Below are 23,490 nucleotides of genomic sequence, written 5' to 3'. Positions count from 1 at the left end.
ACTTAATGTCGCTTTTACCTGGAGTACATGAAATAAAGCCACACTCATCTGTTGTAAAGAAGGTTCTGGAATAAGCACCATATCTCCAAGCGATGTTCACAAAGCTGTTTGCTATTTAGTTTATGAGAGGCTTGATAATGGATCAAATGTGTGTGTATTTAGTGACAAATCTACTTATCCACATTGGTAAGCGCAATTTGTTCAGAACAACATATATATTAAACACTGTGTCTTGTTTATTTTGTGATATAGCTGGGTGCAGGTTTGCAAAAGAAAAAAACAGTGTTAGATTTCTGCTCTTGGCCAGTGCACGCTAAAAACAATCATGCATTTCGCTTTTGCTTTGCAGTTTCACACCAAATTGTGGCTTTCATCCTGGACCTCTGCCCTTTCAACCAATCAATGCACAATCACACAAATGTCTAAGAAATGTGGGGGAAGTAGAGTTTATAAGCGTCTGTCGATGTTGCTGCTTTTATTAGGGGGAATGCACTTGGTTGGAGGGCATCAGAATCACACAATCTTTGATAAAAATGTGCAAATTCTGAAGGTGCACTATGTAACTAACCTGCTTATCTCCTTAAAAATGATATTGATTTCCATATAGAATATTCCACAGTATATAGCGAAATATTTCACCAGGCCAAGTGACAAGTCAGATCTATGGATAGGTAATCTCGCCCATTGTAGATATTGGTAGTATCTTTTTCCATTTTTTATTATTTTTTTTCAGCAAAAAACAACACCTATAATTGAACAAATGCACAAGTGTAAAGCCATACAGTGGGACATTCCAGGCTAAGCTGTAACATCTCTATGGCGACAAGCTGATGGCAGATCCAGAGCCACAGCACACCTTTAAGTTTGATGGCAATTTGTAAATTTTTTAGCAAGGACTTTACAGTTTTATGCCAGATGCCTTACCAAAGGACCTAACAAAAGCGGCAGATTTTATATCAAACTATATTCATTGATTTATTGATTGATTATTTGCAATTCCCAAACATGTACTAACATCTGCAAAGCTTAAAGCACCTTTCTAGTTCATTGTTAAAAAACTAAAAAAGTCTGGCTTTACCTTCTTTATTCCTTGTCCTAACTTGGTTTTTTTCAGTTTTTTTCTCCCAAGAGTGACACAATTAACTCAGCTCCAGTGAGTGGTGCCACCGCCTGTGCCAAGTCGGGATCACGCTCTCAGCACGGCCCTTGGTTCTGTAGCAGTTTGAGCCGACCACTCCTGTCAGGCCAACCGGCACCTGTCACGGCCGCCCCACATCCTGCCAGCATCTCCCTAGGATCCCCCGAACCACATGAGCCCGTATAAATGTGGCTTCCCCGCGAACACCGCAGACATTCCAAACCAAAACACACTCCACAGCTCAGAGAGAAACGTGTGTGTGTGTGTGTGTGTATGTGTGTGAGTGTGTGTGTGAGTGTGTGTGTGTATGTGTGTGTGTGTGTGTGTGTGTGTGAGTGTGTGTGTGTGAGTGTGTGTGTGTGTGGGTGTGAGTGTGTGTGTGTGTGTGTGTGTGTGTGTGTGTGAGTGTGTGTGTGTGTGTGAGTGTGTGTGTGTGTGTGTGTGTGTGTGTGTGTGTGTGTGTGTGTGTATGTGTGTGAGTGTGTGTGTGAGTGTGTGTGTGTATGTGTGTGTGTGTGTGTGTGTGTGTGAGTGTGTGTGTGTGTGTGAGTGTGTGTGTGTGTGGGTGTGAGTGTGTGTGTGTGTGTGTGTGTGAGTGTGTGTGTGTGTGTGTGTGTGTGTGAGTGTGTGTGTGTGTGTGTGTGTGTGTGTGTGTGTGTGTGTGTGTGTGTGAGTGTGTGTACGTCCTGGTCTCTTGCTCTCACACTCTGTCTCTCTCCATCTCTCGCATGATTTCCCTGACTTGCGCTCCCCGGGGGTCAGTCATCTTTGGTCATCAGCTCCACTCTCAGGTCAATTGTAGCAGCGAGTGGTCTGCCAAACAATGCAGGGGAAAGAAGCGTTATGGTCATGATCCACTGCCGTGCTCACATCAGCGGCGCATGACAAGATCAGAGCAGAAAGCTGGCTATAAACAAGCTCGATTTGTGGTATTAGAGACTTGCTGAAGCCCTTAGAATAGATGAGGGAGTGAAAAACACATTCTATGTATTGGCATCAGGAGTTTTGTGAGACAGAGCTCCTGTGGGGAAAAATAAGAGTTTTGCTTTGGTAAATTAACTGCAGAATCAGGGCTCGTATATTAATGAAGAGGCCTAGAGGATATTTGCAGGGTCACGCAGAGGAGGAGGCTGCCGCACACACTAGGCTTGTCAGAAAAGATTAAAAAAACTAAATTCTAAAACTAAGTACTAGCTTGAACATGTATTCACACACACACACACACACACACACCTACACACACACACCTACACCTACACACACACACACAAATATAGATATAAGTAGGTATTGACCGTGACAACACTAGCAAACACTAAATGTAAATTGGACTACTAGATTTTGTGTTTTGACAAATTATGCTTATTTTCACGTATTTGTGTGTTGAACTGTAACACACGTAGACAATTAGTTTACATTTTGTTCATTATAAACTGCAATAATGATCCAAAATGGCTCTATGATAGAAAACGGTCAATGGACTTCCTGTTCAATACTGCAGAACTGCCCTCTTCAAGTTGCATTTCACTGCAGCACGCAATGGATTTCGTTGAACTTATTTAAATTGTTGAACAGGATTACTCAGTATGAATCAATGAAAATATCATTCTGAGTCAGATAATGATGAGGGAACACAGTTTAAAACTCAATATGTCCCTTAAGCATGATATAGTGGACAAACTTATTCACTGCCACTGAAATAGTTGTTTAGAAGAACTGCTGTTGAACCCATATGCAAGCTGAACCCACAAGAACCCCTAGCCTCCTCTACCCCATTGCCTACTCTTCTACCCCCTGTTACATCCCCATCTTTTTCTCTCTACTTCTTCTGTCTTGTTCATTTTATCTGTACATTAATGTGTATTGTACGTGTTGTCCCCCCCTGTCTGTAAATACCCCCCCTTTTTTATATATGTTCAGCGTCTTTGGGTCACTGAAAAGCGCAATATAAATAAAAGTTATTATTATTATTATTATTATTATTATTATTATTATTTAAGAATATCTGTCATGAAGCTCCAACAATGGGGTTATAGTATCAAGGGTCCATCCCAGAAAAGCCACTGTCCCATACCTGTCAGCGCTCTGGCCACAAGGCATCACCAGTGTTCCGCAACAATCTGTTACAAAGGGATTCCAACCGCTCTCACAATATGTGGTCACATAAAATTAATATGACTGACCATGCAATTTGTCCCGCAAGCCATTGTTATTCAGAAACCCGTGGCGTTGTAATACAGCACTTGGTGAGTTACGGCCCTCCAACATGCTCATATTTTAAACCTTTCCGCGATCTATCTGCGTATACAATCACCCAATCACATAAAACAATACATCCTCACAATGAAACGCTGCGTAGCCATTTCTTTTGCAGCCACTATTGAACTGTTCATCAAATGTCCTCCCTCAGCCCCCAAAAAAGACACCGCAATTACACCACAACTATCCGTTTACTTGATGAATTCTAATCTACGATGTTTGTTTGATGAATAAGGAAATACAGCCCAGTTAGCACTACGTATATAGTAATTAAAGTGAAAAATCATGTCGCAATGTAAATCCTTAATTGGACTCCCAGAGAGATATTGAAAATTTGTCTTTGATAATAGGTGATGACTGGGGACGGAAAAACAAAGCGTGTTGAAATGTGGCTGCAGAACTTCCATTAATCAGCACTTAGAAAACAAGTCATTTAGCACGGCTCATTCAGGGAATCACTGGGTCCAGGTAATGTACTTTTAATCATCTCGCCTCAGCGTCTCCGCATAACAGTAATCGAGAGAACTCTTTGCACTTTGCCTGATAACGCTTTCCTCCGTGTCTATGTAATGGGGTGTCATTAATACACAGTCAATTAAGAGATGCGTTGTCATTGGACGGCGGCGAGAAACAATGGCCGCCGTTCGCCAAAAGGCCATAAGCGCTTCGAAACGATACGTCACGAGCTTCATAAAGTCCTCTCCGGCGCTTGTGGGTGAGACCTTATTAGCGCGAGGTCAATGGAACCGCGCGTGACCTTGTATTCTTTTGTTTTCGACAAGTTGCGAGAGTGTTAGAACAAGAACGTCAACGGTAGAAACTTTTTTTGGTTGTTGTTGTTGATTGTGTACTGTTCATTAACAACGCCGGCTGCCATCTGTGAAGTGGCATGATCGCACCTGGCTCACCCTGGGCACGTAATGGTTTTTCCTCCACGTGCTAAGCTGTTATAGACCTGTCATTTCGAGATCATCAAGCAGAGGCGCAGCACCTTGTATTCCGCTGCTATAATTATGGATATTGTAAAGCATTCAGAAATGATCAATTTAGACCAATCTGTCACCGGAGGAGTTATTAAGCCACTTTGTGTTGATTTCAATGTTCATAATGCGCTCGGATTATTGTGCGCCCGACTACGTGGATTTGAAGCACTGGTTCGGAAGACTCGTGCAGCTCGAGGCGGGAGCGGCAGCCGACTTATTTAAAGATTGAGCCGAAATCAAATTAGTTCAAGTAGAAAACATGTTAAGAATGTTTAAAAAATGTGTCAGTGTCTTTGTTCTACGTACACCGTCATTATCTTCAGAAAGCTTCATGGTCTGCATATGTGCTCCAGACCAGAGTGACTAATTTTAATTTCGAGACACCTTCATAACACCCAGCCCTTTGAAGTTCCACACTTTAAACTGAAATGCCTGAAAAAACAAGGGCCAGTGAACCACATCAGCTGCTGAGATGAATGAACTTTGGCGAGACCCCGGTTGGGTGCTTTGAACTTGCTTACGGGTCTGTTTCTGGTCTGTTAGGGGCGGTGCAGTGCTGTGGTCACTCTGGACATCGGGCTCCGGCCCCTGTGCTCTCTGCTTTGCCAATGTATCTGTTCCCAAATGAGACGGACACAGGCCTGAGACGTGTCCTGCTGGGGTCTACTGAAACCAGAGAGCCTTGAAGTGGACGTCTGCCTATGTCTAATCTGTGGCAGCATGGAGACTGTATGCCCCCTACCCCCCAGTTTCACTCGTCTGTTGGTCTGTCCACTACGCAGCACCTCCAGCCCAGCAGAAGCTTGCCCAGACCAGGGGCAGACCACCCTGGGCTGGTCAGCAACCCCTGCTTACACCTGCCATAAAACTTAAAAGCTACAGTCTCATCCCCCGGCTTTGAAGTGTTCAAAGCATAGCCCGGTGACCTTTGATGGGACTTCGGCCGCAACACATGTTTTGCACCCATGTTGTATAAATGCAGGCCTCTCACAAGACAAGATGGGATTGTTTACCTACATGTGCAAAGTGTAAGGGGCCAGTGCATAGAGGCCATGCATGGAGTCTCTTCCCACACGCTTGGTTCCCTGCAGCGGGGATCACTCACAAGTCGTCCTGGACACTGCTTTGAGCTGCATATTCACTGCCATGTGTTCAACATTACTCAGACTACTTTCACTCAGATACATGCCGCATGCTCCATAGGGCTCAAGTCACTGTCAAATGTCTGGACTTAAATGAAGGGAAATATTGTATAGACTATGGGATATTGATGATTGTATGGTGATATGGGCTTTACTGTCTATATTGATATGGCAGACTGCTGGGTAATCGAGTCGATTATCGTCGTGTCACCTTTTGCGTTATTGTGACCTGCGTGATATATAATGTCTCTATAAGTGTGCAATAACAGATAAAATGTAAAGGCATTTATAATTTAAAGTGTTGTTATTTATGCACTATTAACAATTGGAACAGTTTGCTTGACTGGTATTTTATTTCTGCATATTTGATGTGAGTATTGACTTTTGAACAGCCCATCATGTTTGAAGGCTGTTCAGCCGCAGGCTCACAAAAAGTAAGTAGAGAGGTCCTGCTGTTTCACACATACTGTACTATAAAGCCTGCGTGTTTTAAATACAACATTCCCATACAGTAATATGATAAACGAGGTGTGACTGGTGTCTGCATCATATACTGCTGCCTGACAGTTTCAGCTGGAATCGTGTTTATAGCTCACGTGGCTGCATTTCCATACATGCTTCTGCTCATATAGAGCACTGTGCACTGGTGACTATACAGTCTAAATAGCTGGCTGTTTTACAGGGCATATATTATTTGACAGAACAGTAAGCTCATAATTACATGAGCGCAGGGCAGTGTAAATGTCAAACAAAGCAGGCTGATATACAGCTGGTCATGGGCTTTACATGCTTCAAATGCTGCTGTCTGAATGACAAGGCTCAGATGATGTAATTATAGCAGGAGAGGTTTTAGAAGTATGTGCACCATCAGTGTGCACACTGGACTAAAATAGCACATTTTGAGGCTGAAACAACTTTGGAGCTAACCATGGGCTCCCTTTTATTTACACAAAGTGCTCGAAGCACGCTGTGCATAGTTTAAGTACACCAACATGAATCTCATTTACAGTTCACACGTGCGCCACCGAAACCAACCAGTCCAGAGTTTAGAGACTTGCTTCCATTACCTGGCTGGACCAGTCAGAGCCGTCCATGGACTGGTGTCACTGGTGTCACTGGTGTCACTGGTGTCACTGGTGTCACTGGTGTCACTGGTGTCACTGGTGTCACTGTGTCACTGGTGTCACTGGTGTCACTGGTATCCCTGCAGTGGAACCAGAGCTGGCCTTTCTAACTATAGACGGTGAAATCTTGAGTTTCTTTTGGCCTGAGGCCGGCTGCGTGGCCCACACAAATGTTGATGAGGATGAAACAGCCCAACTGAGTGGAGTCTGCACTGTGACCCACGGAATGTGCTTTCAAAGAGCATTCTCAGGCAGCAGCCAGTTCTCGTGGGATTGGAGTCCAATGTCCTCATGTTTTCAGTTTAAATGTGAGTCCACCCTGCTCCTCTGATATTGTGACACTCATATCCAAAGGCACAATAGACCAGACTCAAGAGTATAAAATATGTTTATAAAGGTATTTGTTGTTTTCCTGTTCATGGACCAAAGTGACACAACAATAACAAAGGAATGGCTTGAAATCTCATCCTGTTTTAATTTTGCCCAAAACATTAAAAAGAAACATCAACAGGCTTTAAAAACACCAAAAACCTGCACCATATTACACACTGTGGAACATTCTACATGTTTAAAACCATGGACATGAAGATCATTGAACATGCCAATAAAATGCAGTAGTCCTATTCGATTGACTATAATCTGATATCGGGCTGAGCCATATCACATCACTGGTGATGTATCATAATGTATAATTATCGACTATGTGAAATTTAGAATAACACATGCATGCACTGAAGCTATGTTCCTCAGTTGCAACAAATACCATGGCTAAATGCTACTGCTAAAACTATTGGAGAAAGCTGTCATATAAGGAGAAATGTGTAAACATTCAGTGGAGCAGTGCCAAATGAACCGCACACCAAGAGCATTGTTCCACTTGCCAAAATACCTGTCTGTGGTGCCGGGACAGCTCACAGGGCCACAGTGCTAGAACAGCAAACATTAAAACAGTCTGAACGAGGAGCTGTCAAGTGCGCCTGTCAACACCACTATTTCAGCAAACATGACAAGCCCTCTAAAGCGTGATGGATATAAATCAGGAGGCCATTTTGAAACAAGAGGGTCATATTCAATCCGTGTTGAAAGTGTGCACGTCCCCATAAACCCTGCCAGCATGGGACTCCCCGAGGGCACAGGGCCTGCTATTCCCTCCTCTGGCAAGCACCTCACACGCAGTCCACTGACTCAGGCCAGTGATCAGGACAGGGCGATATGGCCTAAACGTTTGAACACGATATGAAAGAGATATAGAATCCCTGAATGGCAAGCAAAAAAATTAGGGCGTGGAGTTCAAAATGTTGGAAATTTAGTGACGATTTACCAAAAGCTGCTCATTTGGTGGCTTTTGCAGTGTTTTTATGTACTTGTTTCAGACTATTTAAGTTATATATAAGCTCTGCTTCTACTGCTCGTCTTGTTATTTTTATTGGAGATTTTAGCCTCTGCAGAGTCTGCGTTTATGTCCCTCCGTTTTAGCAGTAGCATTTAGCCATGGTATTTGTTGCAACTGAGGAACATAGCTTCAGTGCATGCATGTGTTATTCTAAATTTCACATAGTCGATAATTATACATCATGATACATCAACAGTTATGTGATATGGCTCAGCCCGATATCAGATTATAGTCAATCGAATAGGACTACTGCATTTTATTGGCATGTTCAATGATCTTCATGTCCATGGTTTTAAACATGTAGAATGTTCCACAGTGTGTAATATGGTGAAGGTTTTTGGTGTTTTTAAAGCCTGTTGATGTTTCTTTTTAATGTTTTCCACATAATCAAATTTAGATGCTCCTATGCATATGCAAACTGGGCTCTTTTAACGTTGAGTAAACCAGTTGAAGTGGTTTTGTGCAGCCATAGTTAGGAGGGGAAATCAAGCACAACAATTAAACTTCCGTCCTCTTTCCCGTGCACCGACCCTCTTTTGGAACAGCGTAGCCCCTCCATTTCTTTCACTCCAAAGGGACTCTATGGAGCGCCTTTGTCCTGCACCAGATCAGCCTGTGTCCACTACTCCTACTCCTTTCAATGCAGACTATAAGAGCGCGTCTAAGGGCTGGAACGACAGTGTTACCCATGCAAGCAGAACATCCCTGTCTTTTTGTGCAGTGGCTTGACGAGGGGGCAGAGAGAGAGGATGCGGTCAGTCTGCCACGGGATAATGGGGGGCTGGCCAGCTGCCTGAGCGCTTACAAGGGATTCGTCTCCTGTTTACTTTAGTGTTGTTTCGATGCCTCCTGCGTGTCCCGCGCGTAGTAAAAACGAGCGCGCGTCTTCTTTCAATTGAGACGTCTTTGGATTAGGAAACTAGGAAATCAAATAAATAGGCCTGAACCTACAAAAGATGATGAAGTGGTTGCGGGTCTTTTGTTTGTGTCTTGTAAATATTTCTAAAAATGCAAGAATTTGTGTAAAAATAGCCTAGAATTAACTACATTTTACCAACACTGTGAACTTAAAGTGACGCCTCAACAACAATCCGAGCGGCTCCAACATCTTGCCATTGTAGATTCAAAAGTCGCCGCTGTCCGACTTCTCCAAAGGAGTCCTGAGCCGAGCCTTTGATCCCTTTTCAGGGCGTCTTTTTGGAGCCCTGGATCTGTAATGCTTAAGAATTCTTTGATGTTCCATAGAAACGTGTCTTTTTGCGCTCTGGATATTGATGTTTTTTGCTTCGCGGGGGTTATGATATGGTGAATCAGAATTGAAAAAGGCCCGGACAATACGCGCATTCATGACTGCTTTTTGAGCTTTTGTCGCGGCTCCTTTTTGTTGTTCAAATCCTCATTTCTCAAATTAATACAAATATTTATTCTGAGGTTGTCTGAAGCTCTTTGCTGGGGATGTTTTTTAAACTATTTACTTCTTTGTCAGAGCAGCAGGTTGAAGCGCCAAACCACGTCAAGAGTGGACATGAGGACGCTCCTCAGCTCGTGCACGCCACTACATCGGCAGGTTTCAATTTATTATAGGCATAAACGGGATTTGTTACGTTGTTTCATAAAGCAATGACGAGTAATTGACAAGATACTTCATCAGCTTTCTTTACACTTTGAAATGCTCGGGTTATTAGCACCCCGTTGTTGCGCGTTTGAATCCCAGATGCGCAGGAAAGCTTTGGCCCCGGTCTGGAGCTCTACATTCCTGCAGTAGAAGAATTAAATCGAGACCTGGGCCTTTCTCAGCCCTCTCCACCCTCTCCTTTCTGCGGCCTGACATGTCTGATAGACCATGCTTTCGCCGTGCTTTGTCGTCCTGACATCCCCACAATGTACATCTGAGGGGCACCAATTTTAGACGCTTTTGATCTCCAGTCTGCACGGGACAAACTGGAGCAGATAGAAATGACAGGGGAATATGTGCAGCCCTCTAATGGCACTATGGAGCTTTTGAGCAATGTCATCTTTTGCGTGATTGTTGCCATGTTGTGCTATTTGCTTCAAACAAACAGGTCTAAAAAAAAAAAAAAAAACAGACTGCGCATAATTCTGGCACTCAGTGAACATGCACATCTATATCTGGGATAACAAAAAACACATTAAATGCCCCTCGAACTGCCACAGTTTAGATCTCAAACTGCCCGCTGGACATTAATTATGATATTCCTCAAGTCTCGCGAGAGCTTTTACATCTGACACAGACAAAGCGAATGCGTGGTCCTCACCTTTGCTGAAGACACACGAGTGAAAGTTAACAAAGTGAATAACACTTTCTCTGCCGGAAAGTGTGGCTTTAAACAGCAGTGCGCCCTCAAAACAAAAAGGGTCTGATTAAGGATCAATGGGACTGATTTAAGTCTGTCAAATCATATCCATGTTGTAATACACAAAACAATCTGCTCATGTGACCTCAGTGCTGCAGTCTGCATGATGAACGAGTGGACTGGAGCACCTCTGGGCCACTGCCCATCGTGTCCCCCTGTCATAAACAGCAGTCTTTTACTGTTTCTATTGCTCCCAAGCAACTTTCCCGCAGTTTGCCGAGTGCACATTCACGGCCTAGATATAAAGATACTGTGAAAACAAACAACTGGAGAATTACAGCGTGTCAAAAGTGTTGGAAGGACGGTCTGGTCTCACCATGCTGTTAGCGGGGTGTGTAGTTTAGAAGCTGTAGGCGTCAAAATAACTCCCCCAGGTCTATATACCATATATGACACCTGAGAGAACTCCTAGCCTTTTCCACCAATTTGTTCAATCATACTTTCTGCCACTTTCTCAAATCTGTGTGTAAAGATACATAACTGGTATGTATGGAATTAAATAATATAAGTCAATTTCAAATTACAGGCCAATGAATCGTTCTCTGCGTCTTCAGACAAGACTTAATCCTTGAAATTAAGAAAGATATTACACAAAGGCCTATGCAGTAAAGTATATTTATAGACCTATTATATTTCACATCCATATAACTGATGCTGCTATTTTTTATCATTGTATCAAAAAATAAGTTGGTTAGCTATAGACTACATAGATGGCCATTCGTAAGACCAAAGTTTCCAAACACCTATGAGGCGCAGACGCGCTCTCCACACAGAGCGAGCTCGAGCATCTATCCCCATGAATAGGACGTGTCAAGGCAGCGCATGTCCTCACACAAAAGACAATTGTGATTTAGACAAACATTGGGGGAAACATAAAGGCAAAGGTCAAGTCCTCTTTCAGTTCAAGTGTGCTCCGATTCACCTACAACACAAGAGGCACAAAGAGTTGACGCTATACCTCAGTCTCCTACAAAAGCCCGTGTGATTACACGCCTGCTAATGGAGCAGGCCAAGATTCCACTTCAAAATTAACTGTGAGATTGTGTTATTTTGCCCAAATCTTCAGCAGAATCACGATAGCTCCTATAAGTGCCCCTTTACAACGGAGATTCCGGTCATAAACACATCACAGTCATTATTATTATTGTCCCTGCATTTTTCTGCAATTTCTGTGGGTCGTGTTTTTTGTGCTCTCTTATTGCCAGTCCAATTATTTCTAGGACAGATGGATTAGAAGAATAAGTAGTGTTAATTGCGCGGCAGGTATAACGAGCAGGTCTAATCCTTCTTCCCCCCTCTTTGTATTGAGTTTTTGTGGGCTTAATGAGTGGCAGGTAGGGCTGCTTCCTGCTTTCTCACATGCTCAAATAGGCCTCTCGCTGCTTGCAGTCCTGGACCCTGGCTGTGTACAGGAAACAATTGATTTTGAGCATAAAGTTAATTATGCTTTGAAATTAGACGGCCTTACTGTTTGGTTTCAGGAGTATGATTTCCAACAACTCTCTCTTTTCGGACCTTTACATTGACACTTGCCTTTTTAAAAGTGTAGGTCTTTCATTCCAAAATAAGCATGTTATTAACAGGCTTTACTTCTGATTTTGGTGAAGTCTCTCCAAGAATAAGCTTCACAAATCTGCGTTATAAAGAAGCGTTCAGCGCAAAGAATCTCGCTGTGGCCGACGCATTATTAGAAGTGGAAAACATAGAAAAAAATCATGTCGTGCCATATTTTTAAATCAAAATGGTCTGCATTATTATTATTATTATTATCATTATTATTACTACTATTATTATTATTATCCTCGATGAGACATATGTGTTAACGCGTTAAGTCGCTCCGAGGCTTTTTCCTTAATTCTATTAGCTTGCATGTGGCTCTTTGTCTCAGTACTGTCCCCTAAAAATGATTGACATAGTAATAAACGCGTCATGCTGCTGCTGCGCCTGTGCTCCCGTCGCCGCTGTGTGTGATGTGCATGTGATTACCGCGCGCCATTTGCATTGGACACTGAAGGGGAAGGAATATGACAACCTTGACACACTTGGGATTTACCCTGTCAGATAAACACGTCTCCAAGGATCTATATGGTTACAACAGCAACACTGATGAAGTTCTGATCAACGTGGTCTCGCTCTCTGTGGTGGAGTGCGCGCGTCACGGTCAAAGGTGGAGAAATGAGAGCTGAAGAATGCAAACGAATGACTGAATAAAAGCGTAGTCAGAGCGGGAATTAACTCCATCCTGGCAACACTCCTCCGTAATTAATACACCGCTCCTCACCTCCAGTCCCCACCTCCCTTTCTCTTTCCAGTCAGAGGTCCGGTGCTTCAAACAGCTCTTTACGCACAAGCCGAGCTCATGCGTTTGCTGCAATAACACATGATTAATCGGTGTATGTTTCTAGTGATAACAAACTGTGTGGCATATAAATTTAATATTAAGGTCTACAAATTGACTCTTCTTAATGCTAATGTGAAAACGTATAAAATAACTGCGTTTAGGCCTGAAAAAAAACGTTTCTATAGTGTTAATGTCCCAAGCATTTAGCAGCCCTGTATCCGGGCCAGTGGCGTTATAGATGGGGCCATTTATATCCCACAGTGTGGCCACCTCCAGCAGGTGATCTCTATGTCGTAACGTGTCAGCGGTGGGCTGACATCAGTATAATAATACTTAATAGAGCGTGATACAAAGAATAGCATTAAACCTAACAAAAATGTGTCAGAGGCAGATACGTCTCTGTCTTCATTAGCTTGATCTCCAAGGACTGCCAAACATTTCATTAGTTTGTAATTTATGAATATTTGACAAATATTAAAGAGTATGTAAATATGAGAAGCGTAATGTGCTTCCTGCGGGAGATGGAGAAATGACCCAAAGTCTCAGATAACTGCTACACTGATCACATGCATTATGTCGCCTTTCAAACTGTGCATTCGCCTGTTTCTGCCCGACATATTCCCATCTGACGTGTGAAATAGTGCAGATAAACCAATGATTCATAATGTTCGAAGCATTTGCGTTCACTAATACTATGTGCTATTTTGATATATGATGATATGGAGTAGCTTTCATACAGAGAAGAGCACTTTTGTCGTTATGGCTGTGGCTAAATCAGTAGGAGGTTTTTTTTGTTTTGTTTTTTTTGTCCCAAACGGTTCATTTCCTTGTTTGTGAACTAGATGAAGAGAGAAGATCTCCTCTTTACTTTTATTGCCTTAGCAACTCAACTTTGAAAATGTTGCTGTACCGCCAAACTTCCACAAAGGCACCACAAAGGCCTCAAATCATTTGTGGAAATATAGCCTGTAAGCGAGTCATTTTAGGCATTTTATTTTATCCTCATTAATGTCTTTGTGTCAGCTAACTGTGACTGCAATTTAAACAACAAAATATCTGTAAAATGCCGAATTGTCACGCAGACTGATATGTTGCATGATATTTTTTAAGGTTTAAATCATTTTAATTAAACTAAGTAACAATATGCATCGCCTGAAAAAAAAAATAAAGAGAAAGAAGTCGCATGAGACAAAAAGCAGTAAACAAGAAATTGGCTTCTTATAAATAAACATTTAAATTGTTAAATTGACAGAGGTGGATTTTCGAAATAGTAAATATCACTGTAAATATTTCTTTGCACGTTTTCTGTCGGTTATACTAAATGTATGAACTAATTATTATGGGCGTACGATTAAAATGGAGATACAGTTTTTGTTTTATTATTATTTACAGTGTATCTTTTTAGGACAATTATTTCTTCAAATTAGACTACATAATTATACTGCAAGATTTTTGGGAATTCCACATACACATTCCCTGTTTACAGGCACGTGATACATGAATAGCCAACATCACACACATATTTAACTACATGTTTGCAGCAACAAGTCACTGGCTCGTTTAGGACTTGAAATGGAGTAATCAGAGCACTAACTACAGCGCCATTTTTGGAGCTTACACGAGGAGAAGATGGGCTAAAAGAGAAAAGGCCGTGCGCCTCTGCAGCTGCTTTGAGCGGCGGGCCAACAGGCGTAGCGCGCATCCACACGCGGCTCCATTCAGCTGCAGGTGTGAACTATGTCACACGTTCACCATTGAATGTCCTGTGTGTTACCAGGGGGCTCACTCCATGTATGAAAGCCAAAGAAGTTGGTTTCCTGAGATGTGCGCATGACGGTAATCCTCCCGCGTCGGAGGGGGTGTGCGTAATGTCCCATTGACACTTTCCTCCCTCTGGACGCTGACTTATGCGAGTTTTGCCTGCTGTATACAAAAGCAACCGCGGGGTGTAGCCTTAAACCTGCCTTAACTCTGCTGGCTCACCTTTTTATACACGTCGAATACAGTTAATTTAGCTTTAAAGGCTAACCATAAATCTTTATGGCGGAAGCTCGTGGCTGACTATACATTACAGCGTCAGCACGTGATCCTGTAAATCTCCTGGAAAGTAACCTTGGGTGAAACCGGTTATAAAAAAAAATGGGAACGAATCAACGGCTTTATGATGGTGTAGGCCACTTGTTGATCTCGGTGCCTTTCAAAGTATAATGGGACAAAGTTAATTTCTTCAGTGTAAAAGTGTTGCTTTTTGACTTTGCCTTGCCCAACAGGTTAATATGTATAGGCAATATTATCGAAATATCAATATTAGATTAAACATAATAAATGACTTTGTAGATGATATAATATGCCATAATAAACACAGTAGGCCTAATTCAGTAGCAAGTGTTGCCATTGTTTATGTGCACAAAAGAAATCTGGCAAATCCAAATATAACCCTACATTTCATTTTCATAACTACAAAATGAGTGTACGCAATGCACAGGACTTTATTAGTCACTGAGGGCTCGCACTGTGCACGTGCCTTTTTCCTCTTGTTTCACCAGTGCAGTCCAGAACAGCCCCTGATTCCCGTGATCACTGACCTGGTGAAAGAGACCTGGTGAAAGTGGAGGTGCTGATGGTGGTGGTGTGCAGCAGGAAGAGGGCGTGAGGGAGAGGAGGAAGAGGAGGAAGAGGAGGGAGAGGAGGAAGAGGAGGGAGAGGACGGAGAGGAGGAAGAGGAGGGAGAGGACGGAGAGGAGGAGGAGGAGGGAGAGGACGGAGAGGAGGAAGAGGAGGGAGAGGACGGAGAGGAGGAAGAGGAGGGAGAGGACGGAGAGGAGGAGGAGGAGGAGGAGGAGGAGGGAGAGGAGGAAGAGGAGGGAGAGGACGGAGAGGAGGAAGAGGAGGGAGAGGACGGAGAGGAGGAAGAGGAGGGAGAGGACGGAGAGGAGGAGGAGGAGGAGGAGGGAGAGGAGGAAGAGGAGGGAGAGGACGGAGAGGAGGAAGAGGAGGAGGAGGAGGGAGAGGAGGAAGAGGAGGGAGAGGAGGGAGAGGAGGAAGAGGAGGGAGGGGTCAGAGCACTGAGAGAGCCTTTTACTCCTGCGCTGCTAATCCCCCTATTAAAAGGGCTTTGTTCAATAGTGCCACTACACTTTCCGGAAGTAGAATTACCGCCTCCATTATTCTACTGAGAAATTATATTTTCACACTCAAATGAGCTCAAGAATGCGGTTGTGTTCTTGCAAGGATTTTGCGCAAAATAAAACGGCTGATCATTATGTGTAATTCTGCATTAATTTGAGTAAAATTGAACTATGCCCAAACCCTAACCCTATCCCCCTCCAAAGCGAGTCCTATGGGCCTTATCATAGGCTAAATCAAAATGCAATTCTAATCATCTCGAGACTTGCTCCTCTTTAAACCCTTCGCTCTTTTCGCTCTCCTTTTTGACGAGTGGAACTAAAAGATTTGGACGGCGCAATAGAAACGAGCTCAACTGTTCAGTAACAAAATACTTTCCGTGTCATCTCCGTTGTTCAGACGAGCCATAAGAATCCCTCTGATTATATGAAGTTCACTTCAGAGAGTGGCGCTTCACTTCCAGATGTGTTCCTTTCACTGCGGGACGCGCACAAAAGTGCATCAACACGCATCGTGTCGTGGCTTTAGTGTTAATTTTGTCCTTTGCAGTACGTTAAACTTCACAGACGTTCCCCTCTTTTGATTGGCTGCTGGTTTAAGCAATCATTTTAGACGTGCAGCCTATGCTCCTTCCTCTGTCCACGTGGAAATCAGGAGCCTGCTTAGGTTAAACAAACGTTTGCTTAAGTTGGAGAAAATGCTTGATCGTACTTGTCTTTTAAATGGTCATTTCTTCAGTTCAGCGACTGGTCAGAAACATCCATAGCTCGGCTCTACTTTCTTCTAAAGCAGGTCTATTACAGAGCGAGACAACTGCGCTTCAGCAGCTTTTCTTTTGATTGTTGTAAAGTAGTGTCGAAGCTAAAGAATATATTTTTCTTCTTTATGCGGGCCCAGTCTGTGGAATAAAGAACACAGAGTACCGTTTCCGACCCCATGGGAAGCAAATATTACATTCTTTAGAGCGCCCCTTTCAGTGCACGGACTTGGCCCCAATATCATTTGAGTTTGACTTGGCTATTGCTATAGAAATCTTAATTCACCGTGAGGATTCATCGTCGTGGAAAAAAAATGCGTCTTTGTACAAAGTGTTCTTTGAAGTCTGGATCAGAATATTGTGGCTTTGACCAAACTGCCCACGTCCACTCTCAGTTCGGCTGAGAAAATAAGCCTTAACAAAACAAAGAGCCAGCTACTTTTCATATAGCATGATGTCAGGCTCCCCCGTCAGATACTAGAGACAAAAGCATGTCATATAAACTAGGTTTGAGCAAATGTTCATGAAACAGTCTCTTGTTTCATGTGCTGACGACCGTGGCTGAAATTCACCAAACTGCTCACTTAAACAAGGTTTATTCAAAATACAAGTACAAGGCATTTGGTGCGCATTTTTAATGCGGCTTCATTTTAGATATATTTTTTTAAAAATAATCCAAAAATACTGACATTAATGTACTGACAAAATGCCCACTTTTTCAACATTGATTATTTCACAGTTATAGCAAACGTAAATGCAGATTAGCTCATAGGGCAAACTGCAAGTGAAATTTGGCTATTATCAATAGCCTAACTGTTGGTTGATGTACAAATAATTGCCAGGAGGCCAATATTTCAAAAACTTACAATCAACACAGAAAAAGTTACAAAATGTACAAACGTACAATGTGTTCAAATCCAAACATGCACTTTGGTTCCATAATACAAAACACGTTATGTTTAGGCTATTCAGGCCGGAAAATAAATAAATCTATTTACAAAATTGGGTGACAAAAGCATATAGCCAAGGGGCTGCAATCTACAATGTTGGCCATAGAGCGTTTAGGCACTGAGCCAAACTTTGGAACACTCCAGCTTTCTTTCCATTAATGTGGCTCATAGCGTCAGTTTGGCTCGTCCATTACATGTCCACAGTGCGGTCAGAGAGTGCGTCTGGTCAGTAGTGGTCACTACTTTCCACGTGTCTGTAAGGAGGTTCCTCTGTGGGGTCGGGCGTGGACGGCTCACTTGGTGGTGTGTGCGCGCCACTCGCACCTGAGCTGTGGCACACGTACCACTCGCTCAGGTTTGCGGCCTGGTTCGCACCCATGGGCTCCGACATGACGGTGGAGCCGCCCCCGGGTTCGCGCCCCACGTCTGAGGAGGGGGACACGAGGGACGGCGTGGACGATTCATAGCCCGAACTGGGCGGAGGGGACTTGCAGTGGACCTTCATGTGCTTCCGTAAAGAGCTGGGATGTGTGTAGGACTTGTCACAGCCTCGGACTTTGCAGTTGTAGGGCTTGTCGCTGGTGTGCACGTGCGAGTGCTTCTTCCGGTCACTGCTGTTGGCAAATCGCCGGTCACAGCCGTCAAACTCGCATTTGAACGGTTTCTCCCCTGGAACAAAGTAGCAAATATATACGTTAAAATGTGCACTGCTAATAGTTCTCCATTCATGGTCACACACATGTTGTAATTACCGGGCACATTTAAGCACTGCATAAGTCCATGGATTTGTAGGTCTAGTTTGTACCTAATTAACGGAATATCCTGAACGTCAAATGTAGACTTAAATCCAAATGATCGTGTAAAACAATTTGAACTATAAACGAGACCAGAGACATAAGCCTAAAAAGCCTATAATGCAGCCCTAGCCCAAAAATAACCTAGGCGACTGCAAACTATAGCCTACTATGTAATCTGTCGTTTTTATTTTGAGGTGAAATGTAAAAAGGTTCCCGCTTTGGACAGCCATGCCAGAGAAAGCATAGGTATTACGCAGTAAGGGCAGCACGCCTACTGCCACAGCTCTATACCTGCGTCTGCACGCTTCAAGGCATACGTCAAAACAGACAAGCTTTAGTGCCCAGACTGAGCAGACCTAAAACCAAGAGCGCAGCCCACTGCTCGTGTGCTGTCTGCCATTCCAATCTAAACGCGACTTAATAACGAGTATTTCGGTCTGATTATGACGAGGCACAAAAAATGAGACATTCTGAATAAATTACACGGAAATCATCCACTGCTGATTTTTCTCCTCCCGATTAAAGCTTTTGAGAATATGTAATTGCCTCTGTCTAATTACACTTGCGGGTTGAATATCAATTTGACCTTCAGCTGTTGGGTTGAGAGAGCCAATCAAGGATATTAGTGTAGTACAAGAAAGCGTCGAGGAACAGACCCCAGGGGCAGCCCCAGTCATGAGCACACTTTGGGTTAGGTTTTAAACATGATAGCAAAGAGCAAGCCCCTTGGGAGTCAACACACAGAAATAATTTAACACATTTGTACTTAGGTAATGTGAGCAAGTGATATGAATAATACATAAGGCTCGGAACTGAAGTAGAAAGAGGGGGAGTGCTGTACGTTCAACAAATGCATGGAGAATGAGTTCATTTACGAGTGTGACTCGACATGTTGGGCCCTTCCTCTTCCACACGTCACTGGAATACACTTGAGGAACCATATTGCCATGTAGCCTGTACTCTGCAGCGAGGATTAAATCACTGCACTGCACACATAATATTTACACATTTAGCTTTTACAACCTGGTGGTAGGTCAGACCAGGGCGTGTAGTGAGTCTACTTGTTGCACACTGAGAAGTAATTAGCTGTAATGTATATTCAGTAGTTTAAACTAATAACATATTAAATACAACATGAGTTTATGTGCATTTTTCGTTTACAATTTGATCATGTAGTTAAGTTTAAATTATGTCTCAGCAGTTTGGAATAACCTTAACTTGGGAGCATGGGGCAACAAGTGTTAAACATTTAGCTCCAAGTCCAAATAACAGAGTGATGGGGGCACTGGCTGAATGTAAATGTAAAGATGTACCTCTCCATCTGAGCTGTCACTGAGTGTGTGATCCACTCACACACTCAGTCTTTGTGCTGCGATGTAAACAAGAGGTCCAAGCGTCAAACGCCTCACTGAGCTGCATGTCATATTGAGTCTGAGGCTTTAGTATAGATCGCCAATAGAAGTTGAAGCACTTATATGGACTTAATATCCTAAATTAATCATGGAATACTGATTACATAGTTTGAATAACACTCACAAAAGCTAATGGAATAATACAAGTACAACTAACCTGTGTGCGTCCTCTTGTGGATTTTAAGATTTTCGGATCTGGCAAAGACTTTTCCACAGCCTGGGAAAGGACAAGGGAAAGGTTTCTCTCCGGTGTGCACTCGGATGTGATTCACAAGTTTGTACTTGGCTTTAAAAGGTTTGCCTTCCCGCGGGCAGTCATCCCAAAAACAGATATGGTTCGCCTGCTCGGGTCCTCCTACGTGCTCCACCGTCACGTGCGTAACCAGCTCGTGCATGGTGCTGTACGTTTTGGAGCAGCGCTTTTTGGGTGAAAGGTCCGGCTCTTGCCACTTACAGATGAGTTCCTGCTTGATGGGCTGCCGCATGTATCTGAAGAAGGCCCCCGCGCTGTGATGGTGGTGATGGTGGTGCGCGCTCAGATTCATGTTCAGGTTGAGTCCACCGTAGCCGTGGAGCGCCGACGCGGAGAACGGATCAGCCCTGGAGCTCGCCACTTGACTTAAGTGCTCAGACCTGACATACATTTCTCCAGGTAGTCCTAGTCTTATTTGTCCGTTCAACGCCTGCCCCCCCGGGGATCCGCTTGCAGCCTGGTCGTGGTGCAGTCCAGAGAAGAGCGCATGATTCCCCGTGTCAGGATGATGGCCGTAGTGTCCGGGGTAGCTACCTGTTGTTGAGACAAACATTCCGTGGTGAGAGGCGGAACCGGCAGACTGGTCAGTGAGCACTGGCATGGCTTGAGCGGTCAGATCTCTCCGGATGAGGAAATCCCTACCTGCGGCTGGATGGGACATAGAGTAAGGCACCGACGTCGCCTGAACCGGGCCAAAAGCTGCTCCCGTTTGACTGGCGACCACGTCGCTGTGGCCTGCCATATGATGGTTGTGGTGGTGGTGATGGTGGTGGGGATAATGATGGGCTGGGCTGATTTTGAGGGCCGCGGAGTGCCCCATGTGTTCTGGCCCGAATGGACTCGGCCCCAGGCGGGGTTCCGCAGTAATCTCCCCAGGGTGCGCGTGAGCCATTGAGTGTGGATGGCTGCTGAACCCCGGGAAGCCTGTCACGCTCTGAGGGGTATGGTGGTGATGATGGTGATGGTGGTGAGCCCCTGCCAAGTCAACTAATCTCAGCGCCGTGTTCCGTTTGGAAAACGTAGGGTCCATCACGGGGCTTCCCAATGCATCCACGCTCATTACTCCCTAATTTTAGAATAACTTGACAGCAGGCAAAATAATAATGATGATGACAAATATATTTTAATCGCACTGAAAAAATAAAGGAAAAAAGTTTGAGAAGTTGCGTCTATCTGCAGACTACATGGAATCCCATTCGCTTGAGAGGCAGCAGCAGGACGCTTTGATACTGAATAGAGATTCATGGTAGGCGCTGCAGCCCGTGGAGCTAAACAATCATCCCGCTTTCTAATTGGTCAGAGCTCAATGATTGACGTCACCAGTGACAGTTTCCAACGTGAAGAAAAATGGCCTAGTGACAGCAACCAGCTAACACGCATGCGCACAGCCTCGGGCAAAGCATAAGAAAAAGAGTTGTTATGTAAAGATTATTGTACGATAAAAGTGTTAAAAAGTTGCCGTGGAAATACTACAATGTCTTTCTGGTCACGAACAAAGGGCTGAGCCGCGATGAAAAGCAATTCCCCTTTGGTTGTGCCATTACAACACACACAACCACAAAACTGACCACGTATTGTCATCTTAAAACTTTTTAGAAACATTAATGGTGAAGTGATGTCTTCATTTCGAGGTACAAAGCGCGACAAGAAGAACTTTACGCACGGGTTACGCACGGCACGCCGTTGTAGAGCGAAGAGTGGAGAGAGAAAAAAGTCCGCATTAACATGTCTTTTGATAAGTAGCCATATTTACATATCCAGCCGTTAGTCCGTGAGCATTGGTGCCGCAGTCAAAGAGGATTGGAACATGGCGAGCCGGTGCCATCGTGGCGAACAGAAGAGTAATGGACGGGACCTGTTGTTGTGATCCAAAGCAGCTCAGCTCTGGAGCGGGGACGGCAGCAGATGAGGGTCACAGGAGGCGGTGCTGCGGCGCGCAGTGCAAAATATATCGGGTGTGTACTGTAAGTAACGAATCTCGACATCATGGTAGCTTTTTCTTTCTGTCTCTGACTTTAAACACCCAAAAAAAGGGTTTCGCGCTAATAAATTAACACAATGTGCTGATATTTTTTCAATGAGACTTTTGAAACCACGAGCGCACCGTGACTGTTGTAACATTTAGCCAACTAAGTATGTTAACGTAACACAAGCAACAGCTTTATTTTGGTATATTTGTTTGATGTAATATTTTTTATAAATATTATTTTTGTTGAGCTGAAATATTTTAAAATTCCACTGGCATTATAACTTTCCAAGGAGACGGGCATATTTGAATGTATTCCTGGTTAATTAATTGTTTACAATTTAACACTCATTCCATTTTTAACATTTTATTTACTGACCATAAATTATTACTGAAGGTTGCAATGCCTGCGGCTAATTTATAGCTACGCCACAACTCCACAACACGCTGCATAACACAACTGTGTTATAAAGAATGCTTTTTACGCTGTTCAGACCACCAATGTCAAACACTAACATTCCTAATAGACTCGTCACAATCTGCACTGACAGTTTCACATCGAGGACGTATGATGTGTCAACATTTGGAAAGGTCTAAGATGTTTATAAAATGGCCTTTACGCGTGATGTTCACTCCTCGACCACTACAGGCTTCAGTGCTCAATGAGAAATGCAAAACTTTCGAGTGCTATTTTAGGTTGTGCATTTCTGCAGTCAGGAAAAGGCAAGGAGTTGGATGACAAGACAAGAAATGCCAACAACAAAGAACAAACAGTATGAGATGGGTGAAAGATTATGTGAAAAAAGCATTTGGCTGTGAAAGCTACAAATTGTACATCTACTGAACATATCTGGAAATTATCTTTCCCCACGCGAGATTAAAAAAGCCATGCCTGTGTACTGTGCGGAGTGAAATACACCAAAATATGAGCACGTATCTTAGTTACATATTGTTAAGTGACATTATTCTTACCGTTATCCACTTGTTGAAAACTCCCCAGTTTAAAGATAGTGAGTAAGTCAAATCCGCTACTTGTTAAGTTGAGAACAAAACTTCAATCCTTACTCTCTGAAGAGTTGCCTCAGAAAAAGCGCACCAGAAAGTGGCCCAAGCAGATATTTTAATGGTTCGCAAGGCACGTCTGTTCATGTGGCTTTGAACTCTAGCAGCCGGAGGTTCCTGCAGAGAGCGCCGCAAATCCCACTTGATAACCTCGACAACCCACAACGCTTTACACACGGGCTATGCACAACTGGCCAGCTTAAAAAAAAGTGACTTAACCACAACTGGGATGGACATATTCAACTAAGCAGGATATGAATTTAGACCCAAACATATATCAGTCTTATAGTAAACCATAGCATCAGCAACCATCAATGTCCACTATAGTGTCAGTTCCATAACGTGTCTTTGGCTCCACCTTTGCACAACATCAGCAAATATGATAATGGATTTGTCAATGGATGTGTATATT

At 43.5% G+C, this 23,490-nt stretch overlaps 2 protein-coding genes across 3 annotated transcripts in view; one reads left to right on the top strand and one right to left on the bottom strand.

The window, feature by feature from the left end:
- The window catches only part of gyg1b (glycogenin 1b), a 213,020-nt gene that overhangs the window by 31,559 nt on the left and 157,971 nt on the right, over nt 1-23,490 (top strand). The window lies entirely within an intron of this gene.
- On the bottom strand, nt 17,219-21,944 carry zic4 (zic family member 4). 2 transcript variants are annotated; one of them, XM_072450906.1, is made up of 3 exons: nt 20,693-21,943; nt 19,955-20,584; nt 17,219-18,257 (listed from the first exon to the last, which is right to left on the bottom strand). In XM_072450906.1, the coding sequence occupies exons 1-3, from the start codon at nt 21,108-21,110 to the stop codon at nt 17,815-17,817; spliced, it is 1,491 nt and encodes a 496-aa protein (XP_072307007.1). In that variant the 5' UTR covers nt 21,111-21,943; the 3' UTR covers nt 17,219-17,814. The 2 variants fall into 2 exon arrangements, with proteins under 2 accessions (XP_072307007.1, XP_072307006.1); XM_072450905.1 differs by having other exon boundaries at nt 19,955-21,944.

This window comes from Eucyclogobius newberryi, unplaced genomic scaffold (genome assembly GCF_026437365.1).
Source record: "Eucyclogobius newberryi isolate DKJ021-1_F unplaced genomic scaffold, fEucNew1.0.hap1 SCAF_18, whole genome shotgun sequence".
NCBI lineage: Eukaryota > Metazoa > Chordata > Actinopteri > Gobiiformes > Gobiidae > Eucyclogobius > Eucyclogobius newberryi.
Note: the sequence above shows the minus strand (reverse complement) of the source record. Positions and strands in the feature narration are given on the sequence as shown.